This window comes from Cinclus cinclus, chromosome 9 (assembly GCF_963662255.1).
Source record: "Cinclus cinclus chromosome 9, bCinCin1.1, whole genome shotgun sequence".
NCBI lineage: Eukaryota > Metazoa > Chordata > Aves > Passeriformes > Cinclidae > Cinclus > Cinclus cinclus.
Window position 1 is genome coordinate 17,028,981 of NC_085054.1, and position 20,360 is coordinate 17,049,340.

Sequence of the window (20,360 nt, forward strand, 5' to 3'; positions counted from 1 at the left end):
TAGAGCTGTTGGGAAGGGCTGGCGCTGCTGCTCTGTCCAAAAGGATTTTGGATGTCAGAGTTGCCCTCATTCTCACTTTTGAGGCAGCAGGTAAAAGCTGCCTTATGCCTATTGCCCTCTTGTCATTGCTGCTGAGTGACTGGAGGTGATCTCTTTCTCCAGCAGGTTCAGCACACTGGAAGCATGGCTACAAGTGCTGTTCCCAGCGAAAACCTCCCCACGTACAAGCTGGTGGTTGTTGGAGATGGTGGTGTGGGGAAGAGTGCTCTCACTATTCAGTTTTTCCAGAAGATTTTTGTGCCAGACTATGACCCAACTATTGAAGACTCCTACCTGAAGCACACAGAAATAGATGGGCAGTGGGCAATTCTTGATGGTAAGCAAGCTACTGTCATGATCCCCTTTCCCTTCTAGCTGAGCACAATTGCAAATAGACATCAGTGTCTCCCACAGCCTGTCGTGTCCCCATGTCCCTCCTACTCTACTGTGGGCTGGCAGGGTCTGGATTTGCAGTGCATGGTCTGCAGCTGGTCTCCAGCAAAGCTTCTGCTTCCAGTTGCATTGGTTCCAGTTCTGTACAGAAACATTTCTTGCAGGCCTGTGAAAACCTACACATCCTCATGGATATTTGGAGTAGGCTTCTGCAGCTGGTGAATGACAGCCCTGCCAGGTGGCTATTGCTAATGGTACTTCATTGAGGTTGAGCTCATCCCATGGGAAATAACAGTGAGTGGGTAACTGAGTGAGGGTTACAGCCAGAAAGAACATTTAATCAAAGCTGTTGTCCACTGGCAGGGAAGAATTGTTACAGCTCTTAAATCCAGTCATTCAGGTGTGATGATTTCATATTTATTTACCTGTTTCACTTAAATATGGGTAGGGTACCAGTGTGGAGATCAGAAATCTGTTGTAACCAAGAGTTTTCAGTTCTTTGAAGAAAAACTGCCTTTTTTTTAACAAAGCAACAGTGAAACACAAAGACAAAAAAAAAAGTAACAAAAAACCACCTTGATTAGCACTTGATTAGCATGTGAGGAGAAAGCCCTGTAATACCTAAAGCTGCATGAGGCGTACAAAGGAAATCGTGCTCTTAAATGTTGTAAGTTTTGTTTTGCTTTATACAATAATTAGGTAGTACATAAAAGCAAGCAAGTATTTTGTGCCTTAATTACCCAAGTTCGTATGTGGCCACTAACATAACTGAACTAAATTTAGTCCCACTTGAGCCAAGTTCTACCTCCTCCCCTTGTCGCCAAGGTGTTCAAGATCTTTGGTGTCACTGCATAAGTGTCATTGGTGTGTGGGGACAGAAAACTGGGGGATTATAATGAGTGGTGGAATGTGGATGCTGGTGGGGTTTGCTGTGAAGAATTTTATCTTGGTCTGGAAACTTGAGATCTTAGTTGTACTCTTAAGGATTTATCAGATATAATTTAGTGAGTACAAATGGCCACAAAGTCCTTCAAAGAGCAGCTTTTATTCAGTATTAAAAAACTTTTATTCAGTATTAAAACCAGCAAACAACAAAACAAGTTAATCTGGCCAACATTTGTTCATTTGAATATGTTAATAATTGATATGAGGCAGTATTTGTGAAATTGGTGCCAAAATGTCTCTCCTTGTCATCTGCATTAAAGATATATGCTCCTAATTAACCATCTCATAATGTATACATGCACCCTTATTATTAAAATCCTGTCTAAAAGAAAAATCCAATCCTGCTGTAAATTCATTATTTTGAGCCCCGAATCCAGCCCTCTAAAATGAGTAACTTTTATCTTCATCGGTATGCCCCATGTTCTGACATATATATACACACATACACATACCAGCTGCTGTACCTGTTGTTGCCTGAAAAAGCAATTATTGAAAAGTAGAAACAGCATATTTTACTGAATATTTGGAATTTTTGTTCAGACAAAAAAGAAAAACAACCAAAAAACAACCAAACCTGATCTGAGTGGGAGGGGTGAAAGAAATTGTTTTCCAACAAGCAGAAAGTTAACCCTTTGTTTTAATGCAAAAGCCTTTCTTTTGCTCAGATGGAGCTTAATGGCTGTACTTGGGCTGAACTGAATTCAGCTGTGGCCTTGAATGGCATATTGGGAATCCCTGACTTCCAGGGCTTGTGTGCCTACAGATGCTTCACAGCTAGAGAAGTGAAACTGCAGCTGCTTCTCTTTCCTACCACTTGAGATTTTGAACAATCACAATTTTGGAAGAAAGGCAATATTCTCGCCTGAAAAAGGATGTGACCCTTTTCCATCTGCCCAGCAGAAACAGGGCACCACGACTGACTAACACCGTGTCATTTGCCTCAGCTCTCTGTCACAGACTCTGGATCTAGGCCATTCTGAGGTCACCATATACTGGGACAGTTGCTCTTGTTGTGGCTACATGAATCACTTACAGTATAAAATTAGGGACAAGCATGATAGGTAGGGTAAAGATGCATCATGATAAATCCTAGACTTTCCAGTTGTTCTTAATGACCAAAGCCTTTATAAGCTGAGGTTTCATGCAGTGCTTGGGGGGCAGAAGCAGCTGCCCACCCCCAAAATAGGAACTAGTTTTAGAACATGAAGTAAGGATATAGCATAAGGGGCTCTAAAAGTTTTCAAATTTTCAGAAACAGTTATTATCTTAAAAAGACCAAATCCAACAACTTTAAAAACAGGAAACAGCCCACCCTTTCCCAGGCTGTTGCCTGAGCAGTTCTGCACGAAGCATCTCAAGCATTTTGTAACTGCACCAGCAATATGTTGTAAAAAAATCCTTCTGCTAGCCAGCTTGCATAAAGCATTTGGCATCCTTCCATGAAGACCTTCACCCACATTTATTCAACAGCACTAACTGGTTGCATGATGAAATGTTTGACTTGCATTTTTTTTTTCCTTTGCTGAAATCTCTCACTGAAAGTAGACTGAAATGGAATAGGGTTTTGTTTTAGATGTTGGAGCAAAAACTACATTCAAAATCTTCTTTTGCCTGTTTGTTCTTTGGCTTGGACACATCTCTCAGTTTTTCTCACCAGAGTTGTCTATGATAGTTCCCTGCCTCCCAGAAGATTGTGGGACCTGTGTTTGTTGTGTTCATGTTCCATACTACACAAAACCACTTTACTGTAGATGTTATGCCAGCTTTAGAAGACCATTGATGGTCTTGGAAGACTAGTATTGTAGAGTGGAAGAGGGCACTCAACCTGAATCAAAGATGCACAGGGAATTTGTGGCTAGCCCATTTTTTTTTGGTTGCTGCCACTCTAATTTAGAGTCTTTAGGATAGGCCTCCACTTTTCTCTGCATTTGTTATCTTGGTTTATTCCCTGGTGGTTGTGCTGAAATCAGCACGGTGCTGTGCTTGGTGAAACGCACTCACACGCAAGTGCTGTACAGACACGAGGTCAGAATTAAATGAGGGCCAGGGTTAATCTGCTTTGATTAGCTCTTGCTCCAATTGCATTGCTGTGATTAATTCTGTACTCTCCTTTCTATGTGCAGGCTAACTTAGCAAGTACAGAGGATTTCTCTGCCAGTCTGGAATTATTAATCTAGCCATGAAGCCAAAAATGGAATACCTTAATATGGCAAAAAATTCCCTATGGTTCAGAATTCCTTATGGCTCATACACCACACAGGGATAAAAAGGTGGCAAGCAAAAGGAGATGAAGAGATGACCACAAGCACATGGCTTGGTGTTGTTGGGGAATTGGGCTGAACTCTTGGCTGTCAGTAGGGCTGTGCCAATTGGTACTGGCCAAACAAGGAATTGTGTTGGATGAAAGGAAGCTGTGGTCTCCCTTCTCTTCCCTTTCCTTTCCCTGGTACGATTTTGATTGAACTCTCACAGCCTAGAAGTTGTCTTTCTGCTCCTGAGCTTCAGTTTCCCTTCTCGTTCTCTTCCCAAGACCTCCTCCCAGTCCTGGGGTTCCTTTGTGCTGGGCTGGACCTGCAGAGCCTGGTGTGCACCACTGGGCAGTCATACCAAGCTCCATTCCTTCCCCCACGTGCTCTCTGCCCTTCCCACCTGTCTATCCCTTACATCTCTTTTTGTTGAGGGTTTTTGCTGCTAGTCATCCCTGGGCATACGGTCTGCTTTTCTTCTAGGGGAACTTGAGATCAACTCAGCCATGAGGCCAGAGGGAGATCAAAGATTACTACAGATTTGCAGGCAGAAGGGTTGGTTTGTGGCTCTCTTCTCATTTTTGTTAATTTAGACTTTGAGTAGCATCACTGAGAGCATTAAAATTCAAGCTAAATTTGTACATCCATTCTTTTATTTTTGTGTACAGTATTTCCCCTCCCTTAATTGCTGGGATTTTGCAGCCATGAAAGAGGGGGTTTTGTCATGGGTTGTGGGGATTTTTTCCTGCCAGGAAAATTTTGATGTTGCAACATGGAAAATACAAGGCTTTGAATACTTGCCCTTTGTTAGAGAGAGCTCCTTTAAGGGCTTGCATCTTTATTCTGTTTATTGATGTAGAAGCTTTTCTCCTGAAGACTCCTCTCTTCTTTTTGCTTAAAGAAAGGGCAAGAATTCAAGTACTTGGGTTTTCCATATTCTAACATCTGTGTATTTAGCTAGGGCACAGAAGAAGGACTCATAAAAGCCCGTGTTTTCCTATCATGTATTTTTTGCTGAGGAAAGCTGTCATGCCAGGGGCAGCATAGCTCTGTCTGAGAAGGAGCAGAAGCATCAGTGACCGAGTGAAGCATCTACACTTGGCAAGGGCCCCTCAGACCTCTTCAAGGTGACTTGGGCTGTGGGGATACAGAACAGGAACTGTGACCCTAGTGCTCCATCTGTGCAGTGCCCAGAATAGCAATTCCTCAGCTGAAGCCAGTGGCTGATAGGAGTGCCCTCTCCCACCATGCTGCTGATGGGAGCAAACAGACTGTGGAAGTGGCTTTCCTCAGCCTGAGACTCGTTACATTGACTTGGAAATTCAAGTTAAATTTTCCATTGGGCTTAGGTACCAAGCTACATGGCAGTGAAATACAAAAGGTGAAGGACAGAATATGGGTTAATGTGCCTGTCAGTTCATCTTTATCCCTTCTAGATGCCATGGACAGTGGAGAAACTCTCTGAGGTGACCAATACACCCAGCTTCCTGGCAGTGTAAAGGTGTAGGAGGAAATTTTGCGTAAATATGAAAAGAGAACTCACCTGTGCAAGCAGATCTGAGCTCCTCAAAGGCTGGGAATGCTGTGTTTGAACTGAATCCAGCCTAGGCTCCAGAAAAAGCAATGCCATTGTTGACTTAGAGTTCACAGTATGCCTCTGCCCTTGGTTTAGATTCACCAAGTGCCTTTGTCTCTGGATGGGCACTTAGAGCACTGTTGGATGCAGAGACATTGCCACATGATACACCTTGAAGCTCCAAGAGCTTCTATTTTGGACCACAAATTCCCGTGTATTCCTGGGCTCCTGTGCCTGCTCAGAAGTGCTCTCTAGGCAGCTGCACTCTTGCATAACCCATCAGGATTCAAGGAAAATGGTGTGGAGAGCTCTAAAGGGGCAGGATTCAATTAGCAAGGAGTTCATCACAGCAGCTGGGGGTCACATCCACTGGAAAGTAGAAAAGGCCATTTCTTCACTCAGCAATCTCTTACCTGCAAAGCAGGAGACCTCCCTGCTGGGTTCTCTCAGCCTAATTGCTCTTAGTTTAGTCTCCAGCTGGTCTCATGATAGCTGTAAATGGCTTTGCCCTCTTTGGATGTCTGTTCATACATCAGACATCATCCTCAGCTTCTCTCTCCTTCAGCTTACCTAAATGCTTCCATAATTGCTCCTCCTTGCTTCTTTGGCCAAATTTATGAGAACTTGACCAAGTTTTCTGTTGGAAGTCCCTGACAATGCACTGTGCAGCCCATGAGTCAGATTTCAGTTCTTGGAAGAGTGATGTAGGAGAAATCCACTGTGCTTTGGTCCAGCCTTGTTTCCATACTGGCATTTATGTTCTGCCAGTGGTGGTTTAAAGTGTACCAGCTCACAGTTCTCTACTCATGGTTATTTCTGTCTTCTGGCATCCTGTCTGTAGAAACAGGAATTTTAGAAGAAAGTGAATGCTGGCTAACATTTGCTGACTTTGGGAAGCCAGTCACCTTCTGAGTTACCCCTTGCCAGGGTTTCTCCTTGCTACTTCCCCATTTCTATAGGTAGGAGTTTTCTTGAAGCTTTTATGCCGCAAGATAATACCACAAGCAAAGCCACTTACATCTGGCCCTTTTTTGGTGCTGATGCTTTTCAGGATGTGGTCCTGTCCTGCCTACAAAGGATCCAGATCACTGTCCTTGTTGCTTGCAACTCACAAAGCACAAAAGTGTTAGTCTTTGTTAGGGGGTTTGCCTTGATGAAGAGCACATTTAAAGTTAAGACAAGGACTTTCTCTGGCCATCTACACAATGCTTAACTTTGTATGAATAACCTATCTGCAATTAAACTTAACCTTCACTGCTGTGTTACTTATACTTACACTTTCAAATTGCCATTTTAAATGCTGCCTGGACTTACCATTTTATCAATGCTGCAAGTGAATTCCCTTTAAATAGCAGCTGCTGACACAGCAGCTCTGCCTGTTTTTAGTGTGATGGGCAAGATCCGGGCAAGGTAGGAGAGCACCATGCAGTGGGGTATCCCCACAGCCCCTACCAGGGCTTGCCCCCTCTCCTAAGGGATGCAGAGCTTTGGAGGGGCAGCAGCTAGGGATGGGTTGAAGGGTGCCAAGGCAGAGCTGGATGCTTCTTATGTGTTTCATGGGAAGTTTGCAAATGTGCCAGAGCAAGGGGAAGGCCCTAAACAAATTACCATGCAGGATACAGCACATCCATCTCCACCTTCCTGCCCACAGTTTGTGCTGGGGCACCTGCCCTCTCTCGGGGGAAGGAGGGCTCAGGTCTTGGCAGGGAGCTCTCCCACTTGACCACAAGTTGGGTTTGTGTGCTGGTTGTCAGCTCAGCCCTGCCCTGACACCGTGTCTAGCCGCTGCAGGAGTCAGACAAGGGCAGCCCAGCCTCTCTGTACGGGTTGGGCAGGTAGGAAAAATTTATTTCCTCTTCTATCCCAGCTCCAGAGTCCTGGACTTATTCCATGGTAGCAATTCTGCCCAGGGCATAGAAATTTATCAGCACTTGCAGTATCTTTGGATTGTTCTTCTATTTCCTTTTTTTTTCTTATTTTTTGTACAGTCCTTAAGAATAGCCTATATGCCTTTGAGCTGAGACCCTTGTTTCCTAGGTTTAGAGGGGAGGAGCAGGATAAAAGGCTATGAAGAGATTCAGATGGCTTTCCAACAGTCTTGGTAAATAAGCCTAAATCTTGGGGTCTTTGCAAGAGCCTAGAATCTCTTTTTACCTTAAGAGCTCATGAAAACAGACATTCAAGACCAGTTAAGGTAGGAGAACAAATGAGGCTGAAGGCTTTAAAGGGCCTGCCATTCCCAAGGAAGGTGTCCAAGTCCTCCAGTGTATCTTTTTCTCCTCCAGGTGTGCAGTGGAGGTGTGTGGCTGGCTCATGGGGTGTGCTGTGATCTGCAGTGTGTCCACCCATGCCCACCTGTGCTGATGCAGCAAAGTGGTCTTTATCATGGTCCTATCTGGACACTGGGGCAGCCTGAGCACTTACCCCTACAGGGAACACCTGGCTGGGTCTGTGGGCCTGTTCAGACTAGACAAACCTGTGTCAAGCCCTGCTGCTCTGTCAGCAGTATGCTTCTGCCACTGACTCCATCCATGGCTGCCCTGGGCTTTCCCCATCACTTGTGGCAGTAGATGTTTACACCACAGCTGTACAGCAGAGGCAAAAGAGTTTTCCCACCCAGCCCAGTTGACTGGGATGTGAAAATGTTCCCAGTCATCATAAAGGTCCCACTGGGACATCATGAGTTGCCTCTGGGGTGCAATGATGCATTAAGACTAGTACTTCTGAGCAGCTGATGCACTTCAAGTGCTCCCCATGTTTGTACTGGCATAGTCTGAACTGATGAACTCCTCTTGTACCTTCCTCCTTCCAGTCAAAATCCTTGCTGTACACAAAGCTGGGGCTCAGGAACTAGTGATGATGTGTCTCAGTATGTGGTGTTTACCCAGAAGGCTGGGGTACCTTGTTCCACAGGTGATGGGACCCCCTGTGAGACAGACCCATGGAGAACCAGTGAGTTATGATTCCATTAAATTTAATCTAGTGGGGAACAGCATCTGGGTGGCTGTTGCAACTGAGGTGTTTTAGGGGATTTGAGCATGGATTTATTCACAGAAATGTGATCACTGTATTGGATATGCAAGGCACTTAAAGCTTTTCCATCTGTTTTAGTTACCTCCTTAGTATCGGCACACCATTTGGGACTAAATATTTAAGGGGAGTTCCCCAAGGCTTACTCTGAAAGGACAAAACTGTCTAGAAATAATATCCAGGTGCTGAGAAAAGGAAAATGTAGCTATTACTTTGGGTTGTCTCCCAGCACTACTTCACCATGCATTTTGTAGGTTATCCCTGACATTTAAACTGACTTTTAGCTAATCTTCCGGTCTTGAGTTTTCTTTGCTGGAAGAGGGAAAAGTTGGGAGGGCTGTGAAATACTTTGAGCCATAAGTTGCCAGAGGAGCAACTTTCCAAATTCAGTGATCAGTATTTGGTACTGGAAAAGGAAACTGAAATCCATATAGTCATCCTCCCCTCCATGTGCTCTCAACTTAGGTCTGGGACAGAAACCCCCTTGTCCATCCAACTTGATTTCATGAGATTTTTTTTATTTTTTTTTTTACAGTCTTTGAGCAAGCCCAGCAGAGGCAGAAAGGCCACAGGACACATAGTGGTGCCAGCAGCTACAGTAATTAAAAACCTTTGTCTCTTCTGTCCTAGTTCTGGATACTGCAGGCCAAGAGGAGTTCAGTGCGATGCGGGAGCAGTACATGAGGACTGGAGATGGTTTCCTTATCGTCTACTCGGTGACAGACAAGGCCAGCTTCGAGCACGTGGACCGGTTCCACCAGCTGATCCTCCGAGTCAAGGACAGGTGGGTACCACTGGGCTGGGCACTGCCTGACCCACCAGGCTCCCACCTTGCTGCCAACCATCCTGGTCTCACCCCAGCCTCTGCTTTCTGGCTGTCCTGAGACAAATCCTTGTGTGGGATTGATTTGTGGGTCTCAGTATGGTGAATAAGAAGTGGTTTAAGTCTTCTAATAAGCATGAAGTGCTTCCAATGTGGAAAGGGTCAGTAGTGTTACAATGGAGTGAAAATGAGTCTGGAAGGGAGAAACTTCTGCCAGAATGGTCTGGAAGAGCAGTGTGAGAAAGAGAGATCAGACACCTTTGAAGGTAACCAGCTCAGCTCTGAGGAGGGGGAAGGATGCTCTGTGCACAGTGCAGTCACTTTGGGATTACCAGCAGAGAGTCAGCAAGCATTCGGCCCTAATTATTTTGTGTATGCTGGCACCATCTCCCTTTCCCGTGCTTGTGCCAAAACACACCTAACACACCTTGGAAGGCCCTGTGTAATTTGGGGGTGTGAACGAGTGTCTTGAAGGGGGAAAACTTGTGCTGGAAGGAACTGTATTCTTTACCAGGGATGTAATGTAGTTAATGCACTGTGCTCTGCAGCAAATAATTGCACAGAATAAAACATCTGTCTGTTCCTGGGGAAAAAGCAAGAGAGGTTGTCTCTCTCCTCCCTGCATGTGCAGGGGAGAATATAGCACTGGGAGTTTAATCATGGTAAATAAATGTGTCCTGGCAGAGTGAGGAGAAGCTGCTGGTTTACCTCCAAGATAACTCCCTCTTCCCATCCCATTTCAAGAGGCAATGGATCCATCCTCGCTGGGTGGGGTGTGAATTAAGCCCTTATATGTCTGCAGATTTGAAACACTTAGTTTTTCCATTCATAATAGCTTTTAATTATGGAAGTCATCAAGAAAAGTCACCAGAGGGTTTGGGCCTCGTTGCTGGCTTCCTTTCACAGCTCTGAATAACTTCCCCACAGGAAGGGTGGACTCATATCATGTGAGGTTCACAGCTGACAGCTCTTCCAGTAAAGCATCCAAAGTGTAGCCCACAAGAGTGAAAAGTAAAGGAAAAACCTCCCTCTGATTTCATTTAAATGAAGAAGAATTTCAGTCACTCAGTCAGCCTCTCAGATCACAGCAGTCTAAGCACTGCTGGCTTAGCTAAGGGCAAAGTAAATCTGTTTCTAAAAGCTGAAGGAGACTGGACAGAATTTCCTGTAACCTGCCCCAATCTGATGCTGATTTGATCTAATTTAACTTGGTGAAAATAAGATGTGGTGTTCACTGTTTGCTCTGGACTGAAACTTTTACCCTCCACATGCCGTGCAAATGCTGCAGCAGCGTGTGAGAGGCAGGAAGTGAAACAGGCTGGTGAGGTTGTTTGTGTTTCCCCACTCGGCACCACTCCGAGCGTGAGGAGCGTATTAATGCTTCACCCAAAACCTGAGCTGGGTCAGAAAATCACAGCAGTGGGAGCAGCATGAGTAAAAACCCTCCTGCCAAGTCCACAGGTAGCTTGGAGCAGAGCATCACCCTGGTTTTCAGTCTGGAAGACAGCTTTGGCAACTTAAAATCTCAAGGAATTGCAGGCTGCTGTGTTAATAGGGCTTCAAAGCCTTTTCCCATTTCTTTCCACAATTTTCATTATAGTAAAATTCCCAACAGTGGAATTTTTGTCCAACTAGCAGTTGGATAGTTTTGTCCAACTAGCAGTTGTACAGCTTACAATAGGGAACCAAGTCCCCACAGAGCTTTATGCCTGATGTAAACAAGGCAAATGAGATACTATCCAAAATAATCCCTTTCTAATCAATGTGCAGCAAGCCAAAAAGCAATCAAATAATCCAGACAAGCAAATATTTTGCTCCAGAAGGATCAGAGTTGAGATATATCAATACTCAGGTATTAACATTAAATCACAGTCACATTATCAGAATTAATAACTCTAAGACTCGTTTAAAATGCAGAGTGCAGTGCGGTATTTTTCCAGCCAGAGCAATGGGGCAATGTGCCAAAGGGAAGATGGAGCTCTTATCATCTCGATGAAATATGACCCAGAAACACAGTTTAAAAATCCAGAGTTGCCCAGGAAAGTGTTTTATACAGAAATGAGTACAAGCAGCTGCTCCTTACCCCAGTAAAATCAGCTCTGTTACAGGAGAGAACATTGGGATCATTTGGGAGGGCTTAAAGTTAACTATAAGACAACAATACTGCAGTAGCTGTCAGTGATCAGAAGGGACCTCCTCCCTCCCAGCAGTGGAGTGGCCCTGCAGCAGCTGATTGCTCTGAAGCCAGAGGAGAGAGTGGCACTGCCAACACCTGCCGTGGCTCCCAACCTTGGCTCCATTTATCACTGGAACAGTGGAGCTTTCTGCAGGAGAAGAGGGGGAGAGCCTTGCATAGGATATGCTATGGACAGATGGATCTCTTCAAAGGTGGTGGCGGAAGACAGGTGCTTACAAGCCTGGCAGTTAAGGAAATACTGAGTGTTATTACAGAGGGAGATGGGTTTGATATTTTTTCTGGGATTAGAAACAGGAAATGGTAGATAATAGCATTGGAAGCTTAGCAAATCTCTTTGGCTTCCTCCAGCCTCCTTCCAAATACCACTGCCAAGTTCAGTTTGTCTTGGGGTAACAGCTGATGGGCATCTTTTTGCTCCCGCTCATTTTCTCCACCATTTGATGCCCCTCTAAGCACCAGCTCCCAGAGTCCATCTTTCCTTCCCCCACAGAGTCTCTCAGTGGATGACCAGGAATGAAATTACTCCAATTCTTCCATCATCCCTCAGGTATCTTGCCAAGACATGCAGTTACTGAGATGCCTTAACTGCTACAAAAGAGTCCCAGTCTCCTGTCCAAGTTCTGTCTCTATGTCTCAGTTGATTTTCTGGCTAATTCTCTAGATCTTTCTTCACCTGGTTGGATCTTCAGGCTTAGCTATCATCAGGCATTGCAAAAATGTGACAATAAGTTCCTGAATTCCCTACAAATGACAGTGAATGTGTGCATGCATGCAACTTGTCAAGTAAATTTTTACAATATGAACATATGTATAGCACGGCCTGGGGGTTTTCTTTATATTTCTTTACACATATGTGGTATGTCTGCAGCTGAAAATGTTAGATGATGTCAGCATCAAAAAGTGAAATTTATGCATATAATTTTGTTGTAGTCTGCTAATAATTGGGTGGTGGTTTTGATTTTTTCCAGGGAGTCTTTTCCAATGATTTTGGTGGCAAACAAAGTTGATCTAATGCACTTACGGAAAATTACAAGAGAACAGGGGAGAGAAATGGCAACAAAACATAACGTAAGTTTCCGGGATTATTTGATGGGTTATTGAAAGTCCTATTACAGGCGTTCAGAATTGAAATCTGTGCTCATTAGGAGCTGAATTAAAGCTTACAATTAAACATCTGTAAATACATTTTTGACTACTACAAAGTAGCAGCTATGCAGTTTCCTTTCAGTAGGGCCAGTTTATCACGGAAACCAGAATCTCTGCTGTGCACCAGGCTGTAGCAGAGCTGTGGCCACCACTAAAACTTATGTACAAGGTGTCTGAAAGTGGTGAGAGGTATTCAGGATGAGGGAAGAAAGTGCACTCTCCTGGAGTGAAAAGGCAGAGTCAGGCATTAGGAGGTATATCCAGGTGCCTCAGCTTGTTAAAGATAATGAAGTTAATGAGGTTGTTAAGCCTATATAAATCTGGCCCACCATCTAAGCTCTGCATTATTCATGCTCTTAGTTTAGCCTGAGAAATTGGTTTAGATGGGTGTAGATCACATGCTGCTCCACTAATCACATCGAAATGCCAGCAGCCCTGAATACCCAGAGGGAGACAACAACTCCCTTAGGAGGTGGAACTGAATGGAAAGGTTAAAGGCAAGCAAGCCTGAGACCTCTTGGCAGCTTGCTGTGCCTAAAGGACAAGATGTGTGGTGGTTTCTGAGCAAACCACGATAGGAGTTTGGCAGGGCAGGTTCGCTCCCCTCCCTCCCCGAGGAATCTGGTTTCTGTCAGAGCCAGGACACCTAAACTGCAGCACAGCATGCTGTATCCATCTGTATACACACGCCTTGGAAAAGGCCATGCATGAAAATACCTTATCAGAGGCAGTTTTATAAATCTGCCAGTGTGCTGGACAAGCACTCTAGGAGGCCCCATCTGGCTGTCAGACTTTGAAGGGGAAGATCATTTTACACTGAAGGGGAATTGTAGTCATGAAATATTCATGCAGTAGTCCCAATAAAATGTGGCAAGCAAGAATTTTTGGCAAGTGCTGGTCTTTCAACAACCTTCGGCTATTTTCATATCTGTGAGCACAGCTCGGGGAGAGAACATCTGACGACATGAAGTCTGGGATTATTCTCCCCCAAACCCAGAGCTCCAACAGCAGCTGTTTAGCCTGGTGCTTATTTCCAGACCTTTTGTAAGCTCTCCCTGACCTTGCTGTAAACATTGGGGTGTTGATAGCAGTGTCATGACAACATTTTGTTTACCTGTATTTCCATGGTAATATCCATCCCATTTCTCCAGCCTTTAGGCTTTTCATTTTGAAAGGGAATATATTATCCCAACACTCAGGCTGTTAACTGATCTCTTTCATGATACACTTCTCTCCTTCAGATTCCCTATATAGAAACGAGTGCCAAGGACCCACCTCTGAATGTGGATAAGGCCTTCCATGATCTTGTGAGGGTAATAAGGTGAGTTCCAAATTCCTCCCTTACCTTCCATGGATGGCATGTGCAGGAGTCATGGCCCAGAGAGTCAGGAGCCAATTTCTGGGGAGCCAGGTTTTCGTGGGGGTGATATATTTATTTGGTATTTATAAACTTTCTTGCCCTTAATCTGTTAAGATATGTTACTTGCACTTAATTACCCATGCAGGACATCAGTACCAGGCACAGTAAGAAGAAGCTGTGGCCATGATGAATTTTTTTTAATTCAACGAACAGTGCAAAGCCTACTATAATGATCAGCTCTAAAAGGCTGGCATTGAAAGCTCTGGACCAGTAATTTGGGTTTTCATGGTTTTGTCCTCTCAGGGTCTTACCTTGCCAGATGTCAAAAAGGACTGGCAAAAAATTCTACAAAATTCTAATGTTGTAGGTGACTTCTAACATTTTCTGCTCACTACATGGAAAAAATTAAGCCATTTTGTATGAGAAACTGCATGACCTAATGGCTAAGCCCCAGGTTTCCTCAGTCTGCAGAGGTTTGTTCCCAGTTTTGGCATGAGCTGCCTCTGCTCGTTTTGGCAGGCGTGCGCTCTCCGGGCGAACCCCTGCTCAGGCTGCCAGCAGGGAGGGACTGCCTTCCCAACCCCGGCTCCCCTGCAGGAAAAGAGCTGCACACCCATCCCAGCATCTCGGCTGATAACCTCAGCTCTCTCCAAGAAGATTTGTTTTTCTGGCACTAGTTGTCTGCCAGATTTTCTGGGCCCTCATTTTTCATGTTGTGGGAGGGCGCTGAGCTGAAATCATGCTCCTCCCCACCGTGCTGTCAAAGTGCCTCGCCCGGCAATTAAACTACAAGGCATTTATTCACAGCATATCTGTACTTGTGAATATCCTAGCACAGCCTCAAGCCAGCCTCCATCAAAAGCAGATGGTACTGCCCACTCTTCCCACATGTCTCAAAAGCAGAGGGCAGAAAGTCTTTGGAGAACTGAGTTGGAAGTGTCCCAAGCTCTTTCCCAACTGTTCTGTAACTCCGTATTAGCTAGCTAGATATTGCTTTTGTGTAGCAGCAAGCTCTTACCACCATCTATTCTGCTCTGTAGGAAAGGAAAACAGCCAAAATAAGATAGAAAGGCTTTGTTTGCTTTCTCCACATAATGCAACTCCAGGCAGGCTGAAAAGAGTATTGTAATGAGGCATTACTAATTTCAAGCCCTGAACATGCACTTAACCTCAAAAATAAGTGGTACACCTCTGTTTCCTGATTAGCTGCTGTGAAAATCCTTGCCAGCCAGGTGAAACCCTCTGTGACGTCAAGGGCACCAGAAATGCTCACAAGAGCTGAAATTCAGGTTAAGTCAGAGAGCAGGGAGAGATGCTGCATGGTCTGTCTGGTCATTGGCCACAAAGCAGCTTTGCTTGGTTTTTGGATGTTACAAACTGTCCACAGTAAAGGATAGCATCACCCACCAAGTATTGTTTTTCTGGTTTTCAAATGCGCTTTTTTCAAATAAAATGTCAATTTCATCTCCCTGATAACTGTCATTGAAGGAGGGCTTTGCAAATGAAGGGCTTCCTCAGAGCCCTTGTGAGCTCTTTGGGTGAGGATGCTTGTTCAGGTTTGCACTGTTTGTGCTCATTGCACTTGGCTGATTCCCAGTTTATTTAGCTTCATGCAAGAAACTGTTTTGTGGAAGTAATCCAGAAAGGAGTGGGGTGATTGAGTCCACCCAATGGATGTTTTAAATTTCCTGATGCCCCTTCTATGCTGCAGCAGTGCACACACAGAAACTGTCACAGCAGAAGCCCTGAGCAGGCCCAAGGTGTGGTTTCTGGCTCTCTAAAACAGATCCAGAAGAGTGTGAACAGCTTGTGGTCATTTAGTGTTTATCCAGGTTTAAAGTATTTTCTGAATTTCATCTTTTGATCTTTAAAGCATTATGTTTTTCATGCCTCCAGCCTTCATATTCACTGAAAAAAGTCTTACTAGTCAAGGCTGAGTTTTTCAGGTGGTTGCAGGAATTGGGAAGCTGAGGCTGTAAGAGAAATACCAGCTAAAGCCATAGTGATTTATGTCCCAGTGTTTGGATTACTTGGTATGAACAGTTGATTTAATGCCTGGCATATTACATGACAAAGAGGCTGCTTTTGAACAGTTCAGACTCTCAGGTTTGAATCTACCGGTGTACATTTTGAAGCTGCCGGTGTTTGTATGTTTTATCTTGCACTAAAATCTACATCTACAGGCTGCCTATGGGGTGTTTGAGTTACAGAGCCTACTGCTGCATTTGCACTGCTGGGCTGGCAGAGTAGCTGCTGCAGCCGGGTGTAGCTGCAAGCAGGCATCTGGGCAATGCCTCATCTTGCTGGACAGGGAGAATCCCTCAACAGAACGCTTCAGAGGCTGCTCACAGCTGTGGGGCACAGTGCAGGAGAGCTCTCAGCTGTGTGTTCCTGGTGGCTGTGACTTCAGACAGCCAGGGACATCTTTCTGGAGTCAGCTCATTGTCCGTTCTCCAGTGCTTTTCACAACTTAAGAGGAGGCCAGAGCCCCACCAGAGCAACAAACTCAGTTTTTGGTTTATTATTTTTTAGCTCCCCTCCATCACCAAGTCTGCATCAGTGCAGCTGGCTAAAGGCAATGCCAGCTGAAAGGCAGAAGAGTGTATTTCTCTGTGCTCTCTGTACCTCTCAACCTCTTCCCTACTGAGTGCCAGCAGTGTAATGGATGACATTGTATCACTTAGAGCATCCCTGTTTCCCAGAGCAGCCCACATGGCAGGGGAGGAGGCAGCAGTTCACCCTGGGCAACTGGAGGCATAGTGCCCTGGCAGGACATACATCCCTGCCATTAACTTGAATAGCATCTTTCCTCCTTCCTGAAGAATGCAGGCAGTTCTCAACTGTGTGGCACGAAAAGCCACGCCGTCCTGGAAGGATGTGTGCAGATATGTATGCAAATATGCACATGCTCACCAAGATGCTGCTCTGCAGGCTGCCCAGGGCTCTGAATCCCACCCAGCCTTATGTCTCACCTGCCTGCTTTCTCTATCTCCCAAACCAGGCAACAGATCCCAGAGAAAAGCCAGAAGAAGAAGAAAAAGGCCAAATGGCGAGGGGACAGAGCCACGGGCTCCCATAAACTCCAGTGCGTGATTTTGTGACGGGACACCCTGGGAGTGCCTTGGGCTCCTCCCTCCTCCCCTCTTGACCCACTGCAGCCCAGGCGAGGAGCCACAGCTCGGTGCTGATGCCCACACGGCCCCATGGCCCCTCGGGCTCCCTACAGCAGCTCAGACTCGGAGGAGGCGATTCAGAGGGTCCGGACCCCCGGAATGGGGCTGCACGTCAGGGCCAGCGTGGGAGCTGTGCCAATGGGGGCAGAAGGGATCAGCTGGACCTCAATTCTCAAAGATCCCCAGCACATTCCAGGGGTCTCCATGATGTTTATTAGAAAAAAAAACCACCAAGGCAGAAGTTTAAAAAAAAGTGTTGATTTTATCTGCAAACATTTCTCTTTTGTGACCCATTTCTGAACCGCTTTGAATAGCCCCCCTGTTTGGTACCATTGTCTGTGTATGTGTGGGGGAAGGGAAAGGGTTTGTCTTTCTCTTAATTTTTTTTGTCCTCTTCTTCCTTTTTGTTGTTTGCTCAGTGAGTGTTGGGTTGCAAAGAAACAACGGCCAGGCTTAGATTTTTTGCACTGGACTCTCTCTTGAGCGGCAGTGCCAAAACACAACTTCATATGAAAGTGCATAGATTTGGAGAAAGAAAATTAATTCCAGCTGCTCTGGGTGCTCCAGACATTGTGTCAGACTCTGGAGGGTGGCCAGCTCACAGACCATAAACTCCAGCTTAGAAAAGAAGGTTTGGGCTTGGAATTTGTTTTTTTTCTTACCCTTTGTCAAGAGGTTTTGTTTCTGTTTTGTAACTTTGGATATGTCAAACTTAAGACATTTTGTTAATCTGGAAGTATTTAAATTAAAGTAATTTACAAATGGAAGGGTATGTAATTTTTAGGGGAGGGGGATGGAGAGGAATGGAGAAAGAAAGTAAAATCTGAATTTGTTATTTGGGTGTTGACTTTCTCCCTCATAAATACGTGTAAAGTGGTGCAATCTATATCACTCTATTATTCCTTAACCTTTCCCTGCAAAGCCACTAGTGGGTAGATTAATTGTTTTGCTTTTCCCAGGCTCCTCTCACACACACAGGAAAAAAACTTTGTTTATGGAGTTTGGCTCAGTGTTTCTTCTTCCCCCTCCTTCGCCAAGTTGGTGACTTGAAAGGAAGAGGTGTTTTTAAAATGATTCAAGTGGGATGTGTCTCTTCATACGCTGACTGTATCTAAAATGTCTCCCTGAAAACAGCAAGGACCAAATATGCCTTATGAACAGACAAGGCAAAGAACCAGCAAGCATTTAAACTGCCATCTGCAGCACCAGAAATATGGCTGTGTGCATCCTGGAGACGCCACGTGTTCTTTCACACCTTTCCTGGCAGTAAGAACTGCAGTAGCAAATTTGTCTTTAATGGAATGTCATCTGCTGGATTGAATCCATTGGCTCCAATTCACATGGTCAGCAAACCCATTTAAAAGTAGCAACTGGCTTTTCATAGGCTTGAATCCTATTTGAATGTGCTTTGTGGGCATGACTTAAAATGTTGGCAGAGTATGAAGGCCTGAGATATATGTGTCTGAGCACAGAAAATCCTGGTATTGGATACTGAAGATCCATCCAAGATGGATCATCACAAACTTAGTTGTCCATACTTGTCCATTTGCCACCAGATTTCATTTCTTGACCCTTTGCCAGGCTTCTTTTTAGAAGTGAGTTGGCTGCTGATTATTTTTCAGGTGAATGAGGCTAATGGAAACATGTTCTTAATTTGGCCAGTCTTCATCACAGCCAGAAGATGGCAAAAGCCTGTGGCTGGCTCAGCAAGCTGCTCAGGGTAACGCTGCTGCCTCTGTCCCTTTGGTGTGGTGACAGATGCTGGGGAAAGAAGTGTCTCTCATGGACTCTTAGGTTGGATGTGGGCCATACACTTCAGTGAAGTAGCAACATGTGTTGTGTCAGCTGAGATGTGGCTCCCGACCATCGCAGCTTTTTTCCCAGTGCTGGCTGAACAGAACTGCAGCAACTGAAGCCATCCACTTCAAATTCTGGTCCTTGAGACTTGCCTCTGCCTTCTGGAGGAACATCTCCCTCTAGGCATTTAATTTGTTCTGCTTTGAAAACCTCTAGTAAATCAGAAATTGTCTGATCTTTGTAACCACCCCATTTCACCATCGCTGCTGTAACCACCTCCCTACCAGAATTGCTGTCTAAGCTGACTGCTGGTTTAATAGTTTTAATTATACACTACTAATGCTACAGGACCCCGCACACGAGAAGTTGATGGCATTTTCAGGGAGCTCTTTTAATACCTCCTAGAGCCCTTCCACTTAAAAATAACTTTTTCCACTTAAAAATAACTTAAAAATAACAGATTTCTGCTGAAACACCTCATCCTTATTATTTATATTTAAACCCTTGGGAATGCTTGCCTGAAAAAAACGTGTGTGTATCTTGAGTCATATCTGCTGCATATTCAGCACTGCATGTGAAAAATTATCTGCTTTCTCTAAAGCTTCTTAATTGTTTCTTCAGTTCCTTTAGCAACTAACAGCTATTAGAATAACAGAGGGGAGGAGGAGGAGAGGAAAGGAGCAGACTAACAACAGAATATGGAGTAGTGGCCAATGGGGAAAGCATGGCTGTTTTGTTCTATGTTCACCAACTTGTTTGCAGCAAGGAGTGTTTTCCAGCAAGGATTGCATCTCTGACAGTCAATCCTACAGTGCTGAAAAGAGCTAGGTATACAAATCCTTCTGCCACCTAACCCACCCTGTCATCTTCAGGACTGTTGGGAAATCGAGAGCATCTCCCCTGCCATGCACTGCACCTACAGACCTAGGTAAGGAGACACCAGCTGGTGAAACACTGCAGACAGCAACAACTGTGCTGTGGATGGCTGATATTTTTCTACAGAGCATCCATTGGATAGGGACATTTTTGTTGTGGTTGGGACAATCTGGAGAAGGATCCTGTAAAGGCACACGTGGGGCTCATTTTCACAGAATAGATGGTGTAAGTGACTTAACATCATCTTCAGCCCCTGGGTAAACCAGCATTACTTTGCCTCAGAGGAATCTGGTTTCTCTTCTGTTAAACAGGAATTGGCAAGGTAGAGTTGGCCATAGGGCTGACCTTGCCTTCAAAATGCAGCTTCAATCAAAATAAAAAGAGGGGTAAAATCTTCCAGAATTATTGGTATTTAGTAACTAAATAACCTCCGTCTATTTTAGACACTGAATAATATTTGTAGAACAACAAACAATAAGTATTAAGCCACCTAAGTTTTGGCTTTGTAAAGGTGTCATCACCTCCCTGACCTGGGATCCCATAGCAGCTCTATCACTGCCTTCAGGTAAATCATGTTGCTGTTTCCTCTCTGGTCCTCCCTATAAGGCAGCCACTGCCTTTGTTTTCTTACCAACTTCTGAGGTGCATGACATTTATTGTACAAGCCAAGTCACCTGTTTGTCAACCTCATGTCTCTCAAAGGGGGGGTGGCAAGGAAGAAAAGGAGAAGTACCTGGTTGAAATAAATACATGTTCCTT

General features: G+C 44.8%; 1 protein-coding gene across 1 annotated transcript; it reads left to right on the top strand.

Annotated features, from left to right (window-relative positions):
* The first annotated feature begins 183 nt into the window (after positions 1-183).
* MRAS (muscle RAS oncogene homolog) lies at positions 184-16,856 on the top strand. The gene is made up of 5 exons (XM_062498094.1): positions 184-376; positions 8,860-9,013; positions 12,218-12,317; positions 13,637-13,716; positions 16,757-16,856. Exons 1-5 carry the CDS (start codon positions 184-186, stop codon positions 16,854-16,856), a joined length of 627 nt encoding a protein of 208 aa, XP_062354078.1.
* The last annotated feature ends 3,504 nt before the right edge of the window (positions 16,857-20,360 follow it).